The sequence below is a fragment of the Cherax quadricarinatus genome, chromosome 39 (assembly GCF_038502225.1).
Source record: "Cherax quadricarinatus isolate ZL_2023a chromosome 39, ASM3850222v1, whole genome shotgun sequence".
NCBI lineage: Eukaryota > Metazoa > Arthropoda > Malacostraca > Decapoda > Parastacidae > Cherax > Cherax quadricarinatus.
In genome coordinates this window covers 31,656,564-31,682,452 of record NC_091330.1, presented here as the reverse complement: position 1 = coordinate 31,682,452, position 25,889 = coordinate 31,656,564, and the positions used below count along the sequence as shown (strand labels likewise).

Below are 25,889 nucleotides of genomic sequence, written 5' to 3'. Positions count from 1 at the left end.
CTACTAAGTTAACAGTAGGCCTACTAAGTTAACAGTAGGCCTACTAAGTTAACAACAGGCCTACTAAGTTAACAGTAGGCCTAATAAGTTAACAGTAGGCCTACTAAATTGACAGTAGGCCTACTAAGTTAACAGTAGGCCTACTAAATTAACAGTAGGCCTACTAAGTTAACAGTAGGCCTACTGAGCTAACAGTAGGCCTACTAAGTTAATAGCAGGCCTACTAAGTTAACAGCAGGCCTACTATGTTAACAGTAGGCCTAGTAAGTTAACAGTAGGCCTACTAAGTTAGCAACAGGCCTACTAAGTTAACAGTAGGCCTACTAAGTTAACAGTAGGCCTAGTAAGTTAACAGTAGGCCTACTAAGTTAGCAACAAGCCTACTAAGTTAACAGTAGGCCTACTAAGAAGAGTGGAGCTTACGACGACGTTTCGGTCCGACTTGGACCTTTTACAAAGTCACACTAACAAAAATGAGAGCAGGATGGGTATATATAGGCAGGAAGTGGTGGAAGGAATCTAATTTCTTGCTTCCTTTCCTTGTTGTTCATGTCCACCTCTCAGACACAGGTTTTGCCTTTTCCGTTTACAGCAAACCTATGCACAGTGGCATGTACATTCACTACTTTTCTTATCATGCTTTCTCTGTCAAGAAAAGTGTTCTTATCTCCCTCTTTCTCCGTGCTCTCCGCATCTGTGATCCTCAGTTCCTTCCAGCAGGAATTTCCACTCTTCATAATTCGTTTTCCCGTCTTGGCTACACTTAACATTTCATAGACTTTGCCTTCTCACGAGCTAAACGTAATTTCTTCTCTCCCAAACTCTCTACTCCTGGGAACTCTTCTGTCCTCTGCCTTCCCTACATTTCCGGTCTTTCTAATCTCAACTCTTCTCTCCGTCCCTTAGACATCAAGCTTACTTTCCGCACTAATCTCGTTCATACCTCTCCTCCCTCTACAGATGCTAATGGTGTCTACTCTGTTTCTTGTTCCCCCTGTCCTCTTCAGTACTTTGGAGAAACTGGCCGATCTCTTTCTGACAGACTTAGGGAGCACAAAAGTGGTTTCAGGCTTGCCGACATCAATAATGCTCTTTTCTGTCACGTCAGAGATCACGGTCATCCTATTGACTGGTCTTCTGCTAAAACTGTCTTCCCTACTTCCAACTTCAACAGTCGCCGTCTGGTTGAATCCTCCCTAATACACAACTTTCCTTGTATGAATCTTAGTCGTGGCTTCGTCTCTGTAGATGCCTTCCTCTCCCACTACATTGTAAAATGCTCCGAACTTCAAAACACTCGTGACCTAACCTGATTCCTCCATTTTTCTTCTTCTCCCTCTTCCCCTTTTCTCTTTCCTTTTTCTCCTTTGGGTTCTCTTTCTTCTACCCTGTGTATTTTTTCCTTCTTTATTTATTTATTTATTTATTTGTTTCCCCCCCCCTCGGTGTTATTGCTCTTACCCTCTGTGGGCACCAGCTCCCTTGTAGTGCTTCTCTTTCTTAGTATTTGACTGGCCCCTCCTACTCTTACTACCTCCCCGCTACTACTTCCTTCCCTCCACTACTACCACTATTACTACTACTACTACTACTACTACTACTACTACTACTACTACTACTACTACTACTACTACTACTACTACTACTACTTCTACTACTACTACTACTACTACTACTACTACTACTACTACTACTACTACTTCTACTACTACTACTACTACTACTACTACTACTACTACTTCTACTACTACTACTACTACTACTACTACTACTACTTCTACTACTACTACTACTACTACTACTACTACTACTACTTCTACTACTACTACTACTACTACTACCACCACCTCCTGCCTATATATATCCATCCTGCTCTCCTTTTCGTTAGTGTGACTTTGTGAATGGTCGTAAACTCCAGTCTTCTATATGCGGGTTAATTGTGTAGCGTTCCAGTCACGGTACTGTCTTTTTCGTCATTTAGTAGGCCTACTGTTGGGAGCTCACAGTAGGCCTACTGTTAGGTGCAAAAAGTTGGCCGAATTCTCAAACATAATTGTCCTACTCACGGAATATTCCTGAAGAAAATTTCATCTTGTTCCTGAAATAGAGAATATAATTAGAAAAATTAAATGAAAAGACTAAGAGTGGAAGGTGATGAGATTAGTGAGGCAGACATAACTTGTCTCAGTGACAGACATAACTTGTCTCAGTGACATATATAACATGTCTCAGTGACAGATATAACATGTCTCAGTGACAGACATAACATGCCTCAGTGACAGACATAACTTGTCTCAGTGACAGACATAACTTGTCTCAGTGACAGACATAACTTGTCTCAGTGACAGATATAACTTGTCTCAGTGACAGATATAACATGTCTCAGTGACAGATATAACTTGTCTCAGTGACAGATATAACATGTCTCAGTGACAGACATAACTTGTCTCAGTGACAGACATAACTTGTCTCAGTGACAGATATAACTTGTCTCAGTGACAGACATAACTTGTCTCAGTGACAGACATAACTTGTCTCAGTGACAGATATAACTTGTCTCAGTGACAGACATAACATGCCTCAGTGACAGACATAACTTGTCTCAGTGACAGATATAACTTGTCTCAGTGACAGACATAACTTGTCTCAGTGACAGATATAACTTGTCTCAGTGACAGATATAACTTGTCTCAGTGACAGACATAACTTGTCTCAGTGACAGATATAACTTGTCTCAGTGACAGATATAACTTGTCTCAGTGACAGATATAACTTGTCTCAGTGACAGACATAACTTGTCTCAGTGACAGATATAACTTGTCTCAGTGACAGACATAACATGCCTCAGTGACAGACATAACTTGTCTCAGTGACAGATATAACTTGTCTCAGTGACAGATATAACTTGTCTCAGTGACAGACATAACTTGTCTCAGTGACAGACATAACTTGTCTCAGTGACAGACATATAGTATGGTATGAATGGAGAAGACTGTCAGAAGAAGAGTGGTGAAGCACCTAGATGGGAATAAGCTCATACACAATAACTAGCACGGTTTCAGGAATGGTATATCCTGTATCACAAATTTACTGGAGTTCTACTAGGTACAGAAGTAAGACAGGAGAGAGAGGGATGAAGATTACATTTTCTTGGACTGTAAGAAGGTATTCGACACAGTTCGACATATTCGACACAGTTCGACACACGAGATTGGTACAAAAGCTAGAGGAGCAGCCAGGAATAGCAGGACAAGCATTCCAATGGACCAGGGAATACCTGAGAAAGCGGAAATAACTTGTGATGTGTCGTGACGAGGTGTCAAATTGGGCGCAGTCCTTGGACCAGAGTTGTTTTTGGTGTATGTGAAAAACATGAAGGAAGGAATAGATTCTGAGGCGTCCCTACTGGACGACGACGTCAAACTAGTGAGGAGAATATAAGCGGACGAGAATCAGCTAAGTCTATAAGGGGATGTGGAAAAACTGCATTCCTGGTCTGACAAGTGGCTCCTGGAGTTTAACCCCACTCAATGTAAAGTCATGAAGCTTGAGGAAGAACAAGGAAGACCGCAGACGGAATACATGCTAGGGGGTCAATGGCTACAAACATCACTCAACGAAAACAATCTTAGGATGAGTATCATACCGAGCACATCTCCTGAGGCGCATATCAAACAAATTGCTGCAGCAGCATACGGGTGCCTTGCAAACCTACAAATAGCATTTCCACACCTGAATAAGGAGTCACTTAAGACACTCTACACAGTGTACGTTAGACCCATATTGGAGTATTCAGTACCAGTATGGAACTCACACCTGGTAAAGCACTATAGGAAATTAAAGAAAGTGCAAGGTTTGCAACAAGCCTAGACGCGGAGCCCTGGTGTATGTCCTACTAGGAGGTTAAGGGAAATTAACCAGATGACATTGGATGATGGGGGACGGGACATAAAAACAACATAAAATACTGAGAGGAATTGACAAGATGGATAGGGACAGGCTGTTACAAAGCCAGGACACAGCAACAATGGGGTCACAAATGAAAGTTGAAAATTCTGATGGGTTACATGGATGTTAGGAAGCATTTCCTCAGTAACAGAGTTGTCAGAATGTGGAACAATCTGGAGAGTGATGTAGTGGAGGCAGGATCCATACAAAAGTTTAAGAAGAGTTACGAGAATGGGCCTAGTAACCACCAGCAATGAGTCGGGGCCAGAAGCTATGCCTCGGCCCCTGCGACCACAAATAGGTGAGTTTACAAGAATCGACTCTGAAGTATGTAAGAAGATTAACATGAGATTCAAAGAAGTATTTACAGTGGAGACAGAAAAGACTCCAGAAAGACGGAGAGGTGGAGTACACCAGCAAGTGCTGGACACGATACATACAACCGAAGAGGTAAAGAGGCTGCTAAGTGAACTAGATATCTCAAAGGCGACAGGGCCAGAAAACATCTCTCCGAGGGTTAGGAGAGAGGGAGCAGAGGCACTTTGTGTACCACTAACAACAATATTCAACACATCTATTGAAACAGGGCGACTACCTGAGGAATGAAAGACAGCAAATGTAATCCTAATTAAAAAAAAAAAGAGACAGACACAGCATTAAACAACAGACCAGTTTAACTGACATGTATTGTACGCAAAGTCACGGAGAAGACTATCAGGAGAAGAGTTGTGGACCACCAACACGGATTCAGAGATGGGAAATCCTGTGTCACTAACCTACTAGAGTTCTATGACAGGGTGATACAAGTAAGACAAGAGAGAGAGGGAGAGGGGAGGGTAGATTGAATTTTCTTAGATTATAGGAAGGCTTTTAACACTGTTCCACACAAGAGAGTAGAGCAAAAGTTGGAGGACCAGGCAGGTATAACAAGGAAGGCACTGTAATGGATCAGAGAATACCTGTCGGGAAGGCATCAGCGAATCATGGTACATGATTAGGTGTCAGAGGAGCCGCTGTTGTGAGCGGGTTACCACAGGAGGTTCAGTAATAGGACCAGTGCTGTTTCAGGTACATATGCATGACATGACGGAAAGAAGAGACTCAGAAATATCCCTGTTTGCAGATGAAGTGAAGTTAATGAGGAGAAGGCGGAACTACGAGAGGATCTGGAGAGGCTGCAGGCCTGGTCCAGAAACTGGTTCCTGGAGTTCAACCCCACCAAGTGCAAAGTCATGAAGATCGGAGAAGGGCAAAGATGACCTCAGACAGAGTACAATCTAGGGACCCAAAGACTACAAACCACCTCAAGGAAAAGGATCTTGGGTGAGTATAATGCCGAGCATATATTCTGAGGCACACATGATCCAAATAACTGCTGCAGCATATGGGCGCCTGGCAAACCTAAAAATAACATTCCGACATCTCAATAAGGAATCGTTCAGGACCTTGTACACCGTGTATGTCACGCCTATATTGGAGTATGCAGCACCAGTTTGAAACCCACACCAAGCCAAGCACCTCAGGAAACTAGAGAAAGTGCAAAGGTTAGTAACAAGACTAGTCTCGGAGCTAAGGGGCATGTCCTCCTAGGAGAGGTTAAGAGAACTCGAACAGACGACACTGGACGACAGGTGGGGCAGGGAGGACATAATAAGGACATACAAAATACTTTGAGAAATCGACATGGTGGACAGAGACAGGAGGTTCCAGAGATGGGACACAGCAACAAGGGGTCACAATTGGAAGCTGAAGACTCAGATGACCCACAGGGATGTTAGGAAGATTTCTTCAGTCATAGAGTTGTCAAGAAGTGGAATAGTCTGGAGAGTGTTGCAGTTAAGGTAGGTACCATACACATCTTCAGGAAGAGGTACTATAAAGCTCATGGAACAGGGAGAGTGGGGACCAGCTGGGACCAGTGAAGACGCGGGGCCAACACCTGTGAATCGACCCTTGTAACCATAATTAGGTGAATATACACACTAAAACGAATATATATAGATGTTTATAGATGTTTATAGATGTTTATAGATGTTTATATATGTTTATAGATGTTTATAGATGTTTATAATGTTTATAGATGTTTATAGATGAATGATAAATTATGATCATGAAGAATTTCTTTTTTTAGTTTCGTAAGACATAAAACTTTTTATAAACTACACGAGAGGGAGTGATGGTACAGTTATGTGATGGTACAGTTATGTGATAGTACAGTTATGTGATGGTACAGTTATGTGATGGTACAGTTATGTGATGGTACAGTTATGTGATGGTACAGTTATGTGATGGTACAGTTATGTGATGGTACAGTTATGTGATGGTACAGTTATGTGATGGTACAGTTATGTGATGGTACAGTCATGTGATGGTACAGATATGTGACGGTACAGATATGTGATGGTACAGTTATGTGATGGTACAGTTATGTGATGGTACAGTTATGTGATGGTACAGTCATGTGATGGTACAGTTATGTGACAGTACAGTTATGTGATGGTACAGTCATGTAATGGTACAGTCATGTGATGGTACAGTCATGTGATGGTACAGTCATGTGATGGTACAGTCATGTAATGGTACAGTCATGTGATGGTACAGTCATGTGATGGTACAGTCATGTGATGGTACAGTCATGTGATGGTACAGTCATGTGATGGTACAGTCATGTGACGGTACAGTCATGTGACGGTACAGTCATGTGATGGTACAGTCAGGTGACGGTACAGTCATGTGATGGTACAGTCATGTGATGGTACAGGCATGTGATGGTACAGTCATGTGATGGTACAGTCATGTGATGGTACAGTCATGTGATGGTACAGTCAAGTGACGATACAGTCATGTGACGGTACAGTCATGTGATGGTACAGTCATGTGATGGTACAGTCATGTGATGGTACAGTCATGTGATGGTACAGTCATGTGACGATACAGTGATGTGATGGTACAGTCATGCGATGGTACAGTCATGTGATGCTACAGTCATGTGATGCTACAGTGATGTGATGGTACAGTCATGTGACGGTACAGTCATGTGATGGTACAGTCATGTGATGGTACAGTCATGTTATGGTACAGTCATGTGACGGTACAGTCATGTGATGGTACAGTCATGTGATGGTACAGTCATGTGATGGTACAGTCATGTGATGGTACAGTCATGTGATGGTACAGTCATGTGATGGTACAGTCATGTGACGGTACAGTCATGTGATGGTACAGTCATGTGACGGTACAGTCATGTGATGGTACAGTCATGTGATGGTACAGTCATGTGATGGTACAGTCATGTGATGGTACAGTCATGTGATGGTACAGTCATGTGACGGTACAGTCATGTGATGGTACAGTCAGGTGACGTTACAGTCATGTGATGGTACAGTCATGTGATGGTACAGTCATGTGATGGTACAGTCATGTGATGGTACAGTCATGTGATTGTACAGTCAAGTGACGATACAGTCATGTGACGGTACAGTCATGTGATGGTACAGTCATGTGATGGTACAGTCATGTGATGGTACAGTCATGTCATGGTACAGTCATGTGATGATACAGTCATGTGACGGTACAGTCATGTGATGGTACAGTCATGTGACGGTACAGTCATGTGATGGTACAGTCATGTGATGGTAGAGTCATGTGATGGTACAGTCAGGTGACGGTACAGTCATGTGATGGTACAGTCATGTGATGGTACAGGCATGTGATGGTACAGTCATGTGATGGTACAGTCATGTGATGGTACAGTCATGTGATGGTTCAGTCAAGTGACGATACAGTCATGTGACGGTACAGTCATGTGATGGTACAGTCATGTGATGGTACAGTCATGTGATGGTACAGTCATGTGATGGTACAGTCATGTGACGATACAGTGATGTGATGGTACAGTCATGCGATGGTACAGTCATGTGATGGTACAGTCATGTGATGCTACAGTGATGTGATGGTAGAGTCATGTGACGGTACTGTCATGTGATGGTACAGTCATGTGATGGTACAGTCATGTTATGGTACAGTCATGTGACGGTACAGTCATGTGATGGTACAGTCATGTGATGGTACAGTCATGTGATGGTACAGTCATGTGATGGTACAGTCATGTGATGGTACAGTCATGTGACGATACAGTCATGTGATGGTACAGTCATGTGACGGTACAGTCATGTGATGGTACAGTCATGTGATGGTACAGTCATGTGATGGTACAGTCATGTGATGGTACAGTCATGTGATGGTACAGTCATGTGACGGTACAGTCATGTGATGGTACAGTCATGTGACGGTACAGTCATGTGATGGTACAGTCAGGTGACGTTACAGTCATGTGATGGTACAGTCATGTGATGGTACAGTCATGTGATGGTACAGTCATGTGATGGTACAGTCATGTGATGGTACAGTCAAGTGACGATACAGTCATGTGACGGTACAGTCATGTGATGGTACAGTCATGTGATGGTACAGTCATGTGATGGTACAGTCATGTGATGGTACAGTCATGTGATGATACAGTCATGTGATGGTACAGTCATGCGATGGTACAGTCATGTGATGGTACAGTCATGTGATGCTACAGTGATGTGATGGTACAGTGATGTGATGGTACAGTCATGTGATGGTACAGTCATGTGATGGTACAATCATGTGACGGTACAGTCATGTGATGGTACAGTCATGTGATGGTACAGTCATGTGATGGTACAGTCATGTGATGGTACAGTTATGTGATGGTACAGTCATGTGATGGTACAGTCATGTGATGGTACAGTCATGTGATGGTACAGTCATGTGATGGTACAGTCATGTGACGGTACAGTCATGTGACGGTACAGTCATGTGATGGTACAGTCATGTGATGGTACAGTCATGTGATGGTACAGTCATGTGATGCTACAGTCATGTGATGGTACAGTCATGTCACGGTACAGTCATGTCACGGTACAGTCATGTCACGGTACAGTCATGTGATGGTACAGTCATGTGATGGTACAGTCATGTGATGGTACAGTCATGTGACGGTACAGTCATGTGACGGTACAGTCATGTGATGGTACAGTCATGTGATGGTACAGTCATGTGATGGTACAGTCATGTGATGCTACAGTCATGTGACGGAACAGTCATGTGACGGTACAGTCATGTGATGGTACAGTCATGTGATGGTACAGTCACGTGATGGTACAGTCATGTGATGGTACATTCATGTGATGGTACAGTCATGTGATGGTACAGTCATGTGATGGTACAGTCATGTAACGGTACAATCATGTGATGGTACAGTCATGTGATGGTACAGGCATGTGATGGTACTGTCATGTGATGGTACAGTCATGTGATTGTATAGTCATGTGAAGGTACAGTCATGTGATGGTATAGTCATGTGACGGTACAGTCATGTGACGGTACAGTCATGTGATGGTACAGTCATGTGATGGTACAGTCATGTGATGGTACAGTCATGTGACGGTACAGTCATGTGACGGTACAGCCATGTGATGGTACAATTATGTGATGGTACAGTCATGTGATGGTATAGCCATGTGATGGTACAGTCATGTGATGGTAGTCATGTGAAGGTACAGTCATGTGACGGTACAGTCATGTGATGGTACAGTCATGTGATGGTACAGTCATGTGATGGTACAGTCATGTGATGGTACAGTATGTGATGGTACAGTCATGTCACGGTACAGTCATGTGATGGTACAGTCATGTGAGGAAGTGATGGTACAGTCATGTGATGGTACAGTCATGGGAAGGAGTGATGGTACAGTCATGTGATGGTACTGTCATGTGATGGTACAGTCATGTGATGGAGTGATGGTAGTCATGTGATGGTACAGTCATGTGATGGAGTGATGGTACAGTCATGTGATGATACAGTCATGTGATGGTACAGTCATGTGATGGTACAGTCATGTGATGGTACAGTCATGTGATGGTACAGTCATGTGATGGTACAGACATGTGATGGTACAGTCACGTGATGGTACAGTCATGTGATGGTGCAGTCATGTGATGGAGTGATGGTACAGTTATGTGATGGTACAGTCATGTGATGGTACAGTCATGTGATGGAGTGATGGTACAGTCATGTGATGGTACAGTCATGTGGAGTGATGGTACAGTCATGTGATGGTACAGTCATGAGATGGAGTGATGGTACAGTCATGTGATGGAGTGATGGTACAGACATGTGATGGAGTGATGGTACAGTCATGTGATGGAGTGATGGTACAGTCATGTGACGGAGTGATGGTACAGTCATGTGATGGTACAGTCATGTGTTGGAGTGATGGTACAGTCATGTGAGGGAGTGATGGTACAGTCATGTGATGGAGTGATGGTACAGACATGTGATGGAGTGATGGTACAGTCATGTGAGGGAGTGATGGTACAGTTATGTGATGGAGTGATGGTACAGTCATGTGATGGAGTGATGGTACAGTCATGTGATGCAGTGATGGTATAGTCATGTGATGGAGTAATGGTACACTCATGTGATGGTACAGTCATGTGATGGAGTGATGGTACAGTCATGTGATGATACAATCATGTGATGATACAGTCATGTGATGGTACAGTCATGTGATGGTACAGTCATGTGATGGAGTGATGGTACAGTCATGTGATGGATTGATGGTACAGTCTTGTGATGGTACAATCATGTGATGGAGTGATGGTACAGTCATGTGATGTTATAGTCATGTGATGGAACAGTCATGTGATGAAGTGATGGTACAGTCATGTGATGGTACAGTCATGTGATGGAGTGATGGTAAAGTCATGTGATGGTACAGACATGTGATGGTACAGACATGTGATGGAGTGATGGTACAGCCATGTGATGGTTCAGTCTTCATGTGATGGTACAGACATGTTATGGTACAGTCATGTGATGGTACAGTCATTGATGGTACAGTCATGTGATGGTACAGTTATGTGATGGAGTGATGGTACAATCATGTGATGGTACAATCATGTGATGGAGTGATGGTACAGTCATGTGATGGAGTGATAGTACAGTCATGTGATGGTACAGTCATGTGATGGACAGATGGTACAGTCATGTGATGGTACAGTCATGTGATGGAGTGATGGTACAGTCATGTGATGGTACATTCATGTGATGGAGTGATGGTACAGTCATGTGATGGTACAGTCATGCGATGGTACAGTCATGTGATGGTACAGTCATGTGACGGTACAGTCATGTGATAGTACAGTCATGTGATGGTACAGTCATGTGATGGTACAGTCATGTGATGCTACAGTCATGTGATGGTACAGTCATGTCACGGTACAGTCATGTCACGGTACAGTCATGTCACGGTACAGTCATGTGATGGTACAGACATGTGATGGTACAGTCATGTGATGGTACAGTCATGTGACGGTACAGTCATGTGACGGTACAGTCATGTGATGGTACAGTCATGTGATGGTACAGTCATGTGATGGTACAGTCATGTGATGGTACAGTCATGTGACGGAACAGTCATGTGACGGTACAGTCATGTGATGGTACTGTCATGTGATGGTACAGTCATGTGATGGAGTGATGGTAGTCATGTGATGGTACAGTCATGTGATGGAGTGATGGTACAGTCATGTGATGATACAGTCATGTGATGGTACAGTCATGTGATCGTACAGTCATGTGATGGTACAGTCATGTGATGGTACAGACATGTGATGGTACAGTCACGTGATGGTACAGTCATGTGATGGTGCAGTCATGTGATGGAGTGATGGTACAGTTATGTGATGGTACAGTCATGTGATGGTACAGTCATGTGATGGAGTGATGGTACAGTCATGTGATGGTACAGTCATGTGATGGAGTGATGGTACAGTCATGTGATGGTACAGTCATGAGATGGAGTGATGGTACAGTCATGTGATGGAGTGATGGTACAGTCATGTGATGGAGTGATGGTACAGTCATGTGATGGAGTGATGGTACAGTCATGTGATGGAGTGATGGTACAGTCATGTGATGGTACAGTCATGTGTTGGAGTGATGGTACAGTCATGTGAGGGAGTGATGGTACAGTCATGTGATGGAGTGATGGTACAGACATGTGATGGAGTGATGGTACAGTCATGTGAGGGAGTGATGGTACAGTTATGTGATGGAGTGATGGTACAGTCATGTGATGGAGTGATGGTACAGTCATGTGATGCAGTGATGGTATAGTCATGTGATGGAGTGATGGTACACTCATGTGATGGTACAGTCATGTGATGGAGTGATGGTACAGTCATGTGATGGAGTGATTGTACAGTCATGTGATGGTACAGTCATGTGATGGAGTGATGGTACAGTCATGTGATGATACAATCATGTGATGATACAGTCATGTGATGGTACAGTCATGTGATGGTACAGTCATGTGATGGAGTGATGGTACAGTCATGTGATGGATTGATGGTACAGTCTTGTGATGGTACAATCATGTGATGGAGTGATGGTACAGTCATGTGATGTTATAGTCATGTGATGGAACAGTCATGTGATGGAGTGATGGTACAGTCATGTGATGGTACAGTCATGTGATGGAGTTATGGTACAGTCATGTGATGGTACAGACATGTGATGGTACAGACATGTGATGGAGTGATGGTACAGCCATGTGATGGTTCAGTCTTCATGTGATGGTACAGTCATGTTATGGTACAGTCATGTGATGGTACAGTCATTGATGGTACAGTCATGTGATGGTACAGTTATGTGATGGAGTGATGGTACAATCATGTGATGGTACAATCATGTGATGGAGTGATGGTACAGTCATGTGATGGAGTGATAGTACAGTGATGTGATGGTACAGTCATGTGATGGAGTGATGGTACAGTCATGTGATGGTACATTCATGTGATGGAGTGATGGTACAGTCATGTGATGGTACAGTCATGCGATGGTACAGTCATGTGATGGTACAGTCATGTGACGGTACAGTCATGTGATGGTACAGTCATGTGATGGAGTGATGGTACAGTCATGGGATGGAGTGATGGTACAATCATGTGATGGTACAGTCATGTGATGGAGTGATAGAACAGTCATGTGATGGTACAGTCATGTGATGGTACAGTCATGTGATGGTACAGTCATGTGATGGTACAGTCATGTGATGGTACAGTCATGTGACGGTACAGTCATGTGATGGTACAGTCATGTGAAGGAACAGTCATGTGATGGAGTGATGGTACAGTCATGTGATGGAGTGATGGTACAGTCATGTGATGGTACAGTCATGTGATGGAGTGATGGTACAGTCATGTGATGGTACAGTCATGTGATGGAGTGATGGTACAGTCATGTGATGGAGTGATGGTACAGTCATGTGATGGAGTGAGGGAACAGTCATGTGATGGAGTGATGTTACAGTCATGTGATGGAGTGATGGTACAGTCATGTGAGGGAGTGATGGTACAGTCATGTGATGGAGTGATGGTACAGTCATGTGATGGAATGATGGTACAGTCATGTGATGGAGTGATGGTACAGTCATGTGATGGAGTGGTGGTATAGTCATGTGACGGTACAGTCATGTGATGGAGTGATGGTACAGTCATGTGACGGTACAGTCATGTGATGGAGTCATGGTACAGTCATGTGATGGTACAGTCATGTAATGGAGTGATTGTACAGTCACGTGATGGTACAGTCATGTGATGGAGTGATGGTACAGTCATGTGATGGTACAGTCATGTGATGATACAGTCATGTGATGGTACAGTCATGTGATGGTACAGTCATGTGATGGTACAGTCATGTGATGGAGTGATGGTAAAGTCATGTGATGGACTGATGGTACAGTCATGTGATGTTACAATCATGTGATGGAGTGATGGTATAGTCATGTGATGGGACAGTCATGTGATGGAGTGATGGTACAGTCATGAGATGGTACAGTCATGAGATGGTACAGTCATGTGATGGAGTGATGGTACAGTCATGTGATGGTACAGTCATGTGATGGAGTGATGGTACAGTCATGTGATGGTTCAGTCATGTGATGGTACAGTCATGTTATGGTAGTCATGTGATGGTACAGTCATTGATAATACAGTCATGTGATGATACAGTCATGTGATGGAGTGATGGTACAGTCATGTGATGGCACAGTCATGTGATGGAGTGATGGTACAGTCATGTGATGGTACAGTCGTGTGATGGAGTGATGGTACAGGCATGTGATGGTGCATTCATGTGATGGAGTGATGGTACAGTCATGTGATGGCACAATCATGTGATGGTACAGTCATGTGATGGAGTGATGGTACAGTCATGGCATGGTACAGTCATGTGATGGAGTGATGGTACAGTCATGTGATGGTACAGTCATGTGATGGAGTGGTGGTACAGTCATGTGATGGTTCAGTCATGTGATGGAACAGTCATGTGATGGAGTGATGGTAGAGTCATGTGATGGTACAGTCATGTGATGGAGTTATGGTACTCATGTGATGGTACAGTCATGTGACGGAGTGATGGTACAGTCATGTAATGGAGTGATGGTACAGTCATGTGATGGTTCAGTCATGTGATGGTACAGTCATGTCATGGTACAGTCATGTCATGGTACAGTAATTGATGGTACAGTCACGTGATGATACAGTCATGTGATGGAGTGATGGTACAGTCATGTGATGGTACAATCATGTGATGGAGTGATGGTACAGTCATGTGATGGTACAGTCATATGATGGAGTGATTGTACAGTCATGTGATTGTACAGTCATGTGATGGTACAGTCATGTGATGGAGTGATGGTACAGTCATATGATGGAGTGATGGTACAGTCATGTGATGGAGTGATGTTACAGTCATGTGATGGTACAGTCATGTGATGGAGTGATGGTACAGTCATATGATGGTACAGTCATGTGATGGAGTGATGGTACAGTCATGTGATGGTACAATCATGTGATGGTACAGTCATGTGATGGTACAGTCATTTCATGGAGTGATGGTACAGTCATGTGATGGTACAGTCATGTGATGGAGTGATGGTACAGTCATATGATGGTACATCCATGTGTTGGAGTGATGGTACAGTCATGTGATGGTACAGTCATGTGATAGAGTGATGGTACAGTCATGTGATGGTACAGTCATGTGATTGAGTGATGGTACATTCATGTGATGGTACAGTCATGTAATTGTACAGTCATGTAATGGTACAGTCATGTGATGGAGTGATGGTTAATCATGTGATGGAGTGATGGTACAATCACGTGATTGAGTGATGGTACAATCATGTGATGGAGTGATGGTAGAGTCATGTGATGCAGTGATGGTACAATCATGTGATGGAGTGATGGTACAGTCATGTGATGGAGTGAGGGTACAATCATGTGATGGAGTGATGGTACAGTCATGTGATGGAGTGATGGTACAATCGAGTAATGGAGTGATGGTACAGTCATGTGATGGAGTGATGGTACAGTCATGTGATGGAGTGATGGTACAATCAAGTGATGGAGTGATGGTACAGTCATGTGATGGAGTGATGGTACAGTCATGTGATGGAGTGATGGTAAAATCAAGTGGAGTGATGGTACAATCAAGTGATGGAGTGATGGTACGGTCATGTGATGGAATGATGGTACAGTCATGTGATGGAGTGATGGTACAGTCATGTGATGGAGTGATGGTATAGTCATGTGACAGTACAGTCATGTGATGGAGTGATGGTACAGTCATGTGACGGTACAGTCATGTGATGGAGTGATGGTACAGTCAAGTGATGGTACAGTCATGTAATGGAGTGATTGTACAGTCACGTGATGGTACAGTCATGTGATGGAGTGATGGTACAGTCATGTGATGATACAGTCATGTGATGATACAGTCATGTGATGGTACAGTCATGTGATGGTACAGTCATGTGATGGAGTGATGGTAAAGTCATGTGATGGAGTGATGGTACAGTCATGTGATGGTACAATCATGTGATGGAGTGATGGTACAGTCATGTGATGGTACAGTCATGTGATGGAGTGATGGTACAGTCATGTGATGGAGTGATGGTACAGTCATGTGATGGTTCAGTCATGTGATGGTACAGTCATGTTATGGTACAGTCATGTGATGGTACAGTCATTGATGGTACAGTTATGTGATGATACAGTCATGTGATGGAGTGATGGTACAGTCATGTGATGGTACAATCATGTGATAGAGTGATGGTACAGTCATGTGATGGTACAGTCATGTGATGGAGTGATGTTACAGTCATGTGATGGTACAGTCGTGTGATGGAGTGATGGTACAGTCATGTGATGGTACATTCATGTGATGGAGTGATGGTACAGTCATGTGATGGCACAGTCATGTGATGGTACAGTCATGTGATGGAGTGATGGTACAGTCATGGGATGGTACAGTCATGTGATGGAGTGATGTGACAGTCATGTGATGGCACAGTCATGTGATGGAGTGATGGTACAGTCATGTGATGGTTCAGTCATGTGATGGAACAGTCATGTGATGGTTCAGTCATGTGATAGAACAGTCATGTGATGGAGTGATGGTAGAGTCATGTGATGGTACAGTCATGTGATGGAGTTATGGTTCTCATGTGATGGTACAGTCATATGATGGAGTGATGGTACAGTCATGTGATGGTTCAGTCATGTGATGGTAAAGTCATGTCATGGTACAGTCATGTGATGGTACAGTAATTGATGGTACAGCCACGTGATGATACAGTCATGTGATGGAGTGATGGTACAGTCATGTGATGGTACAATCATGTGATGGAGTGATGGTACAGTCATGTGATGGTACAGTCATGTGATGGAGTTATTGTACAGTCATGTGATGGTACAGTCATGTGATGGTACAGTCATGTGATGGAGTAATGGTACAGTCATATGATGGAGTGATGGTACAGTCATGTGATGGTACAGTCATGTGATGGAGTGATGTTACAGTCATGTGATGGTACAGTCATATGATGGAGAGATGGTACAGTCATATGATGGTACAGTCATGTGATGGAGTGATGGTACAGTCATGTGATGGTACAATCATGTGATGGTACAGTCATGTGATGGTACAGTCAATTGATGGAGTGATGGTACAGTCATGTGATGGAGTGATGGTACAGTCATGTGATGGTACAGTCATGTGATAGAGTGATGGTACAGTCATGTGATGGTACAGTCATGTGATTGAGTGATGGTACAGTCATGTGATGGTACAGTCATGTAATGGTACAGTCATGTAATGGTACAGTCATGTAATGGTACAGTTATGTGATGGAGTGATGGTTAATCATGTGATGGAGTGATGGTACAATCATGTGATTGAGTGATGGAACAATCATGTGATGGAGTGATGGTACAGTCATGTGATGCAGTGATGTTACAATCATGTGATGGAGTGATGGTACAGTCATGTGATGGAGTGAGGGTACAATCATGTGATGGAGTGATGGTACAGTCATGTGATGGAGTGATGGTACAATCGAGTAATGGAGTGAAGGTACAGTCATGTGATGGAGTGATGGTACAGGCATGTGATGGAGTGATGGTACAATCAAGTGATGGAGTGATGGTACAGTCATGTGATGGAGTGATGGTACAGTCATGTGATGGAGTGATGGTAAAATCATGTGATGGAGTGATGGTACAGACAAGTGATGGAGTGATAGTACAATCAAGTGACGAAGTGATGGTACAGTCATGTGATGGAGAGATGGTAAAATCAAGTGATGGAATGATGGTACAGTCATGTGATGGAGTGATGGTACAGACATGTGATGGAGTGATGGTACAATCACATGATGGAGTGATGGTACAGTCATGTGATGGAGTGATGGGACAATCAAGTGATGGAGTGATGGTACAATCATGTAATCGAGTGATGGTACAGCCATGTGTTGGAGTGATGGTAGTCATGTGATGGCTTGATGGTACAGTCAATTGATGGAGTGATGGTACAGTCATGTGATGGAGTCATGGTACAGTCATGTGATGGAGTGATGGTACAGTCATGTGATGGAGTGATGGTACAATCATGTGATGGAGTGATGATACATTCATGTGGAGTGATGGTACTGTCATGTGATGGAGTGATGGTACAGCCATGTGATGGTGAGATGGTACAATCAAGTGATGGAGTGATGGTGCAGTCATGTGTTGGAGTGATGGTACAATCAAGTGATGGAGTGATGGTACAGTCATGTGATGGAGTGATGGTAGTCATGTGATGGAGTGATGGTACAGTCACGTGGTGGCGCGATGGTACAATCAAGTGATGGAGTCATGGTGCAGTCAAGTGATGGTACAATCAAGTGATGGAGTGATGGTACAATCAAGTGATGGAGTGATGGTACAATCAAGTGATGGAGTGATGGTACAATCAAGTGATGGAGTGATGGTACAATCAAGTGATGGAGTGATGGTAAAATCAAGTGACGGAGAAATGGTACAATAAAGTGATGGAGTGATGGTGCAATCAAGTGATGGAGTGATGGCACAATTAGGTGATGGAGTTATGGTACAATGAAGTGATGGAATGATGCTACAATCAAGCGATGGAGTGATAGTACAATCGAGTGATGGAGTGATGGTACAATCAAGTGACGGAGTGATGGTACAATCAAGTGAGGGATTGATGGTACAATCAAGTGATGGAGTGATGGTACAATCAAGTGATGGAGTGATGGTACAGTCAAGTGATGGAGTGATGGTACAATCAAGTGAATGAGTGATTGTACAATCAAGTGATGGAGTGATGGTACAATCAAGTGATGGAGTGATGGTACAATCAAGTGGTGGAGTGATGGTACAATCAAGTGATGGAATGACAATACAATCAAGTGAGGGTGTGATGGTACAATCAAGTGATGGATTAATGGTACAATCAAATGATGGAGTGATGGTACAATTTTGTGATGGAGTGATGGTACAATCAAGTGATGGAGTGATTTTACAGTCATGTGATGGAGTGATGGCACAGTCATGTGAGGGAGTGATGGTACAATCATGCGATGGAGTGATGGAACAATCATGTTATGGAGTGATGGTACAATCATGTGATGGAGTGACGGTACAATCATGTGATGGAGTGATGGTACAATCAAGCGATGGAGTGATGGTACAGTCATGTGATGGACTGATGGTACAATCATGTGATGGAGTGATGGTACAGTCATGTGATGGAGTGATGGTACAATCGAGTATATGGAGTGATGGTACAGTCATGTGATGGAGTGATGGTACAGTCATGTGATGGAGTGATGGTAAAATCATGTGATGGAGTGATGGTACAGACAAGTGATGGAGTGATAGTACAATCAAGTGATGGAGTGATGGTACAGTCATGTGATGGAGAGATGGTACAATCAACTGATGGAATGATGGTACAGTCATGTGATGGAGTGATGGTACAGACATGTGATGGAGTGATGGTACAATCACATGATGGAGTGATGGTACAGTCATGTGATGGAGTGATGGTACAGTCATGTGATGGAGTGATGGTACAATCAAGTGATGGAGTGATGGTACAATCATGTAATGGAGTGATGGTACAGTCATTTGTTGGAGTGATGGTAGTCATGTGATGGCTTGATGGTACAATCAATTGATGGAGTGATGGTACAGTCATGTGACGGAGTCATGGTACAGTCATGTGATGGAGTGATGGTACAGTCATGTGATGGAGTGATGGTACAATCATGTGATGGAGTGATGATACATTCATGTGGAGTGATGGTACAGTCATGTGATGGGGTGATGGTACAGCCATGTGATGGAGAGATGGTACAATCAAGTGGTGGAGTGATGGTACAATCAAGTGATGGAGTGACAATACAATCAAGTGAGGGTGTGATGGTACAATCAAGTGATGGATTAATGGTACAATCAAATGATGGAGTGATGGTACAATTTTGTGATGGAGTGATGGTACAATCAAGTGATGGAGTGATTTTACAGTCATGTGATGGAGTGATGGCACAATCATGTGAGGGAGTGATGGTACAATCATGTGATGGAGTGATGGAACAATCATGTTATGGAGTGATGGTACAATCATGTGATGGAGTGACGGTACAATCATGTGATGGAGTGATGGTACAATCAAGTGATTGAATGATGCTACAATCATGTGAAGGAGTGATGGTACAATCAAGCGATGGAGAGATGGTACAGTCATGTGATGGACTTATGGTACAATCATGTGATGGAGTGATGGTACAATCTTGTGATGGTGTGTTGTTACAATCATGTGATGGAGTGATGGTACAATCATGTGATGGAGTGATGGTACAATCATGTGTAGGAGTGATTTTACAATCATATGATGGAGTGATGGTACAATCATGTGATGGAGTGATGGTGCAATCGTGTGATGGAGTGATGGTACAATCACGTTGTGGAGTAATGGTACAATCAAGTGATGAAATGATGGTACAATCAAGTGATGGAGTGATGGTACAATCATGTGTTGGAGTGATGGTACAATCACGTGAAGGAGTAATGGTACAATCAAGTGATGGAGTGATGGTGCAATCAAGTGATGGAGTGATGGTACAATCAAGTGATGGAGTGATGGTACAATCATGTGATGGAGTGATGGTACAATCATGTGATTGAGTGATGATACAGTCATGTGATGGAGTGATGGTACAATCATGTGATGGAGTGATGGTACAATCAGGTGATGGAGTAAAGGTACAATCAAGTGATGGAGTGATGGTACAATCCAGTGATGGATTGATGGTACAATCAAGTGGTGGAGTGATGGTACAATCATGTGGTGCAGTGATGGTACAATCATGTGACAGAGTGATGATACAATCATGTGATGGAGTGATGGTACAACCAAGTGATGGAGTGATGGTACAATCAAGTGAATGAGTGATTGTACAATCAAGTGATGGAGTGATGGTACAATCAAGTGATGGAGTGATGGTACAATCAAGTGGTGGAGTGATGGTACAATCAAGTGATGGAGTGACAATACAATCAAGTGAGGGTGTGATGGTACAATCAAGTGATGGATTAATGGTACAATCAAATGATGGAGTGATGGTACAATTTTGTGATGGAGTGATGGTACAATTAAGTGATGGAGTGATTTTACAGTCATGTGATGGAGTGATGGCACAGTCATGTGAGGGAGTGATGGTACAATCAAGTGATTGAATGATGCTATAATCATGTGATGGAGTGATGGTACAATCAAGTGATTGAATGATGCTACAATCATGTGATGGAGTGATGGTACAATCAAGCGATGGAGTGATGGTACAGTCATGTGATGGACTGATGGTACAATCATGTGATGGAGTGATGGTACAGTCATGTGATGGAGTGATGGTAAAATCATGTGATGGAGTGATGGTACAGACAAGTGATGGAGTGATAGTACAATCAAGTGACGGAGTGATGGTACAGTCTTGTGATGGAGAGATGGTACAATCAATTGATGGAATGATGGTACAGTCATGTAATGGAGTGATGGTACAGACATGTGATGGAGTGATGGTACAATCACATGATGGAGTGATGGTACAGTCATGTGATGGAGTGATGGTACAGTCATGTGATGGAGTGATGGTACAATCAAGTGATGGAGTGATGGTACAATCATGTAATGGAGTGATGGTACAGTCATTTGTTGGAGTGATGGTAGTCATGTGATGGCTTGATGGTACAATCAATTGATGGAGTGATGGTACAGTCATGTGACGGAGTCATGGTACAGTCATGTGATGGAGTGATGGTACAGTCATGTGATGGAGTGATGGTACAATCATGTGATGGAGTGATGATACATTCATAAGGAGTGATGGTACAGTCATGTGATGGGGTGATGGTACAGCCATGTGATGGAGAGATGGTACAATCAAGTGATGGAGTGATGGTGCAGTCATGTGTTGGTGTGATGGTACAATCAAGTGATGGAGTGATGGTACAGTCATGTGATGGAGTGATGGTACAGTCATGTGATGGAGTGATGGTACAGTCATGTGGTGGCGCGATGGTACAATCAAGTGATGGAGTCATGGTGCAGTCAAGTGATGGAGTGATGGTACAATCAAGTGATGGAGTGATGGTACTATCAAGTGATGGAGTGATGGTACAATCAAGTGATGGAGTGATGGTACAATCAAGTGATGGAGTGATGGTAAAATCAAGTGATGGAGAAATGGTACAATAAAGTGATGGAGTGATGGTGCAATCAAGTGATGGAGTGATGGCACAATTAGGTGATGGAGTTATGGTTCAATGAAGTGATGGAGTGATGCTACAATCAAGTGATGGAGTGATGGTACAATCAAGCGATGGAGTGATAGTACAATCAAGTGATGGAGTGATGGTACTATCAAGTGAGGGATTGATGGTACAATCAAGTGATGGAGTGATGGTACAATCAAGTGATGGAGTGTTGGTACAATCAAGTGATGGAGTGATGGTACAATCAAGTGAATGAGTGATTGTACAATCAAGTGATGGAGTGATGGTACAATCAAGTGATGGAGAGATGGTACAATCAAGTGGTGGAGTGATGGTACAATCAAGTGATGGAGTGACAATACAATCAAGTGAGGGTGTGATGGTACAATCAAGTGATGGATTAATGGTACAATCAAATGATGGAGTGATGGTACAATTTTGTGATGGAGTGATGGTACAATCAAGTGATGGAGTGATTTTACAGTCATGTGATGGAGTGATGGCACAATCATGTGAGGGAGTGATGGTACAATCATGTGATGGAGTGATGGAACAATCATGTTATGGAGTGATGGTACAATCATGTGATGGAGTGACGGTACAATCATGTGATGGAGTGATGGTACAATCAAGTGATTGAATGATGCTACAATCATGTGAAGGAGTGATGGTACAATCAAGCGATGGAGAGATGGTACAGTCATGTGATGGACTTATGGTACAATCATGTGATGGAGTGATGGTACAATCTTGTGATAGTGTGTTGTTACAATCATGTGATGGAGTGATGGTACAATCATGTGATGGAGTGATGGTATAATCATGTGATGGAGTGATTTTACAATCATATGATGGAGTGATGGTACAATCATGTGATGGAGTGATGGTGCAATCGTGTGATGGAGTGATGGTACAATCACGTTGTGGAGTAATGGTACAATCAAGTGATGAAATGATGGTACAATCAAGTGATGGAGTGATGGTACAATCATGTGTTTGAGTGATGGTACAATCACGTGAAGGAGTAATGGTACAATCAAGTGATGGAGTGATGGTGCAATCAAGTGATTGAGTGATGGTACAATCAAGTGATGGAGTGATGGTACAATCATGTGATGGAGTGATGGTACAATCATGTGATTGAGTGATGGTACAGTCATGTGATGGAGTGATGGTACAATCATGTGATGGAGTGATGGTACAATCAGGTGATGGAGTAAAGGTACAATCAAGTGATGGAGTGATGGTACAATCCAGTGATGGATTGATGGTACAATCAAGTGGTGGAGTGATGGTACAATCATGTGGTGCAGTGATGGTACAATCATGTGATGGAGTGATGGTACAATTATGTGATGGAGTGAAGGTACAGTCATGTGATGGAGTGATGGTACAACCAAGTGATGGAGTGATGGTACAATCAAGTGATGGAGTGATGGTACAATCAAGTGATGGAGTGTTGGTACAATCAAGTGATGGAGCGATGGTACAATCATGTGATGGAGTAATGGTACAATCATGTGATAGAGTGATGGTACAATCACGTGAGGGAGTGACGGTACAATCAAGTGATGATGTAATAGTACAATGAAGTGATGGAATGATTGTACAATGAAGTGAGGGAGTGATGGTACAATCAAATGAGAGAGTGTTGGTACAATCAAGTGATGGAGTGATGCTACAGTCAAGTGGTTGAGTGATGGTACAATCAAATGATAGAGTGATGGTACAATCAAGTGAGGGAGTGATGGTCCAATCAAGTGATGGAGTGATGGTACAATCAAGTGATGGAGTGATGGTACAATCACGTGATGGAGTGATGGTACAATCAAGTGATGGAGTGATGGTACAATCAAGTGATGGAGTGATGGTACAATTATGTGATGGAGTGATGGTACAATCAAGTGAGGGAGTGATGGTACAATCAAGTGATGGAGTGATGGTACAATCAAGTAATGGAGTGATGTTACAATCATGTGAGGGAGTGATGGTACAATCAAGTGATGGTACAATCAAGTGATGGAGTGATGGTACAATCAAGTAGAGTGATGGTACAATGAAGTAGAGTGATGACACAATCAAGTGATGTAGTGATGGTCCAATCAATTGAGCGAGTGATGGGACAATCAAGTAGAGTGATGGTACAATCAAGTTGAGTGATGATACAATCAAGTAGAGTGATGGTACAATCAAGTGATGGAGTGATGGTACAATCAAGCGAGGGAGTGATGGTACAATCAAGTGAAGTGATGGTACAATCAAGTGGAGTGATGGTACAATCAATTGAAGTGATGGTTCAATCAAGTGGAGTGATGGTACAATCAAGAAGAGTGATGGTACAATCAAGTGATGGAGTGATGGTACAATCAAGTGGAGTGATGGTACAATCAAGTGGAGTGATGGTACAATCAAGTAGAGTGATAGTACAATCAAGTAGAGCGATGGTACAATCAAGTGGAGTGATGGTACAATCAAGTGATGGAGTGATGGTACAATCAAGTGATGGAGTGATGGTACAATCAAGTGAGGGAGTGATGGGACAATCAAGTGGAGTGATGGTACAATCAAGTAGAGTGATGGTACAATCAAGTGATGGAGTGATGGTGCAATCAAGTGATGGAGTGATGGGTCAATCAATTGATGGAGTGATGGTGCAATCAAGTGGAGCGATGGTACAATCAAGTGGAGTGATGGTACAAGCAAGTAGAGTGATCGTACAATCAAGTAGAGTGATGGTACAATCAAGTGGAGTGATGGTACAATCAAGTAGAGTGATCTTACAATCAAGTGGATTGATGGTACAATCAAGCAGAGTGATGGTACAATCAAGTGGAGTGATGGTACAATCAAGTGGAGTGATGATACAATCTAGTGGAGTGATGGTACAATCAAGTAGAGTGATGGTACAATCAAGTGAGGGAGTGATGGAAAAATCAAGTATGGGAGTAATGGTGCAATTAAGTGATAGTCTCAGTAGTAGTAACCAGTTACCAGTAACACACAAGGTGGAGTGCGCCCTTACAGCCGTACCTATCTCTCTCGCTCCTCTCGTAACACTGAAAAATATTGTAAAATTAGACACATGTGCAACTCTTGGGAATCTTTATTAAGGAAACGTTTCGCCACGCAGTGGCTTCATCAGTCCATACACAGGAGAAACTTAAAGAACAGGAGGAGAATGAGGTAATCAGTCCCTCAACCTTGAGTCGATGTGGTCAGTCCATCAATCTTGAATAGAATACGAGATATGAGCGGAGAAGCAGCTTATAAACCGTAGACAGGTGAGGGGCAGCAGTCGTAGGTGGTATCACATTTGTGGAAGTAGGTCGTGCCCAAGGGTTAGGCAAGTGAAGAATTCCCAAGTATTAAGATCCCAAGAAGTTGCAGTGTCTGACAGGTTTGTAGATGAATGGTTCAGAGCACCGACACGTTGATAAATTAGACACATGTGCAACTCTTGGGATCTTAATACTTGGGAATTCTTCGCTTGCCTAACCCTTGGGCACGACCTACTTCCACATTGGGCAAATGTAACACCATCTACGACTGCTGCACCTCTCCTGCCTACGGTTTATATGCTGCTTCTCCGCACATATGTCGTATTCTATTCAAGATTGATGGACTGACCACATCGACTCAAGGTTGAGGGACTGATTACCTCATTCTCCTCCTGTTCTTCAAGTTTCTCCTTTGTATGGACTGATGACGCCACTGTGTGGCGAAAC

At 43.0% G+C, this 25,889-nt stretch overlaps 1 protein-coding gene across 4 annotated transcripts in view; it reads right to left on the bottom strand.

Moving 5' to 3' along the window:
- The window catches only part of LOC128696231 (protein scarlet-like), a 351,307-nt gene that overhangs the window by 141,006 nt on the left and 184,412 nt on the right, over positions 1–25,889 (bottom strand). For all 4 annotated transcript variants that reach the window (XR_011392936.1, XM_070092551.1, XM_070092552.1 and 1 more), the window contains one exon: positions 2,067–2,098. Coding sequence is in view for 3 of the 4 variants with exons in the window: in XM_070092551.1 (XP_069948652.1) it covers positions 2,067–2,098 (32 nt within the window). In the remaining variant the exon portion in view is untranslated. The remainder of the gene's footprint in view (positions 1–2,066; positions 2,099–25,889) is intronic.